The 2,704-nt window shown below is 46.0% G+C and overlaps 1 protein-coding gene across 1 annotated transcript; it reads left to right on the top strand.

The window, feature by feature from the left end:
* The first annotated feature begins 299 nt into the window (after positions 1 to 299).
* Positions 300 to 2,134, top strand: LOC146578186 (E3 ubiquitin-protein ligase TRIM21-like). Its single transcript, XM_085268536.1, has one exon. The coding sequence runs from the start codon at positions 300 to 302 to the stop codon at positions 1,995 to 1,997; it is 1,698 nt and encodes a 565-aa protein (XP_085124662.1). The 3' UTR covers positions 1,998 to 2,134.
* The last annotated feature ends 570 nt before the right edge of the window (positions 2,135 to 2,704 follow it).

A 2,704-nucleotide genomic window follows, 5' to 3' on the forward strand; every position in this document is an offset into this window, starting at 1 on the left:
CATCCCCAAACGTTGATCCTGTTCATCTGGACGCTGCACTGTACAGCAGACACTACGATGTTAGGTTTGTGTTTGGATGAACCAGTTTGTGTCTGAGTGTGTTGCTGGGTCTCCACCAGTTACTCTGAGAACTGAAGAAGCTTCTCTGATGAAACGTCTTCAAGAAACTTAAAGAAGTCCAGACGCTTTTCTCTCCAAGCTCCTCAGACTACTGACGCTTGTTTCTCTCTTTGTAAAAATGAAATTTAAAGTGAATTTTGAATCAAATGTTTCTTTTCTTTCTCCCTCAGAGTGCAGACATGTCTGCTGCCAGCAATCTGCGATCTGAAGATCAGTTTCTGTGCTCCATCTGTCTGGATGTGTTCACTGATCCAGTCTCTACACCATGTGGACACAACTTCTGCAAAACCTGCATCAGTCAGCACTGGGACACGAATGTCATCTGTCAGTGTCCCATGTGTAAAGAGACTTTCTACACTCGACCTCAGCTGAAGATCAACACCTTCATCTCTGAGATGGTTGCTCAGTTCAGACGTGAAGCTCAGCAGAAAGCCAGCAGCAGCAGCTCAGAGCAACAAGCTGCCAAACCAAGAGAAGTTCCCTGTGACGTCTGCACTGGAACCAGACTGAAGGCCCTGAAGTCCTGCCTGGTGTGTCAGACCTCCTACTGTCAGACTCACCTGGAGCCTCATCTGACAGTGAAACGTCTGAATAGACATCAGCTGGTTGATGCTGTGGAGAACCTGGAAGGCAGGATGTGCACGAAGCACGATAAACTCCTGGAGCTGTTCTGTAAGACCGACCAGACATGTGTCTGCACGCTCTGCCCTGTTTTAGACCACAAGAACCACGAGTTTGTTCCTCTGAGAGAAGAATATGAAGGAAAGAAGGCAGAGCTGGAGAAGACAGAGGCTGAGATTCAGCAGATGTTCCAGAAGAGACGACTGAAGATTCAGGAGATCACAGAGTCGGTGAAGATGAGTAAAGATGCTGCAGACAGACAGAAAGCAGAAGGTGTTCAGGTCCTCACGGCTCTGATGGAGTCTGTTGAGAGACACCTGAAGGAGCTCATGAAGGAGATCGAAGACAAACAGGAAGCTACAGAGAAACAGGCTGAAGGTCTCATCAAAGATCTGGAACAGGAAATCTCTGAGCTGATGGAGAGAAGCTCTGAGGTGGAGCAGCTCTCACGCTCTGAAGACCACCTCCACCTCCTCCAAAGCTTCTCCTCCCCGAAAGCTGCTCCACCCAGCAAGGACTGGACAGAGGTCAGAGTTCATCCACCATCATATGAGGGGACTGTGGGGAGAGCTGTGGCTCAGCTGGAGGATATAGTCTGGAAACCCATGAAGAAGAAGCTGTTAGAGGCTGCAGAGCTCCAGAGGGTGCAGCAGCATGAGGTGGATGTGACTCTGGATCCTGATACAGCTCATCCTGAACTCATCCTGTCTGATGATGGAAAACAAGTTTATCATAGTGACGTGAGGAAGAAACTTCCAGACAACCCAGAGAGATTTTCTAAGTATGTTTGTGTTTTAGGAGAGCAGAGTTTCTCTTCAGGCAGATTTTACTTTGAGGTTCAGTTTAAAGGAAAGACTGACTGGACTTTAGGAGTGGCCACAGAGTCGATCAACAGGAAGGGAAACATCACACTGAGACCTCAGGATGGTTTCTGGACTGTAGTTCTGAGAAATGGAAATGAGTACATAGCTTGTGCTAAGTATTCAGTCCCCCTCTGTCTCCATCCTGGTCCTGAGAAGGTGGGGGTGTTTGTGGATTATGAGGAGGGTCTGGTCTCCTTTTATGATGTAGGTGCTGCAGCTCTGATCTACTCCTTTACTGGCTGCTCCTTCACTCACAAACTCCACCCATTCTTCAGTCCCTGTCCTAATGATGGAGGTAAAAACTCTGCACCTCTGATCATCTGTCCTGTCAATAACATTAATCTATCCCTTTCATTGGAAGAATTGCTTGATTTCTATTCTGATTCTGATTAAAGGGAACAAATGAACATATTGAGTGTAAATCCTCTACAGTCTCCATGTTTCTGTAGAATCTGATCATCAGGACTCTGATTCACACTTTGATTCTCATGGAGTTTGATTTGAACAGAAGAAAAGTTGAATCAGGAAATGTTCCCACTGATGGAGACTCGAGCTGAAGAGCAAATATCAGAGAACAAATGTCCAAAAGCTTCATTTACAATAAAGTTTGTTCAATGCTTTGAGTGAATCCAGACCAGGGCTCGCAAAATCGCTACCCCGACATCCCGGGCCTAGCGATTTTTCCAGTCGGGCTACCAAAATCTAACTCAGCCCTGCACGTCGGGCTATCATGGGAAGGAAAATATATGTCTATGCTTTTGCATTCTTTCGCCAATGTAGCTGAGTAATTATGTCATTGGCATCGATGAGCCACTGTCAATATGTGACATATTGAAATTGCTTTTGAATTTGCACTTGTTTTTTGCTTTCACTTTCATTTTGCAATTGCGCGAACGGTGTGTAGAGAGCAGCAGCACTGATTGGTGAGTGACGATTAATTGCACACCAATTCCTCTGACATCGTCTTATCACTCATTAGCTTACTATTCAAACGCCACAAGTGAAATCTCTCGCAGCAAGCTTAAACATGTGAGAGGTTGAGTGCGGGAAGAATCGCTGACCGTTATGTAAGTACGTGTGTAAAAGCAGCAGGATTTACG

This window comes from Mchenga conophoros, linkage group LG3 (assembly GCF_057382185.1).
Source record: "Mchenga conophoros isolate Kocher_MC1m ecotype Shallow Benthic linkage group LG3, M_conophoros_male_GT1.1, whole genome shotgun sequence".
Classification (NCBI taxonomy): Eukaryota; Metazoa; Chordata; class Actinopteri; order Cichliformes; family Cichlidae; genus Mchenga; species Mchenga conophoros.

Bases quoted from the DNA above. Each gene is read 5' to 3' on its own strand.
- LOC146578186 (XM_085268536.1), top strand. From the start codon at position 300: ATGTCTGCTGCCAGCAATCTGCGATCTGAAGATCAGTTTCTGTGCTCC.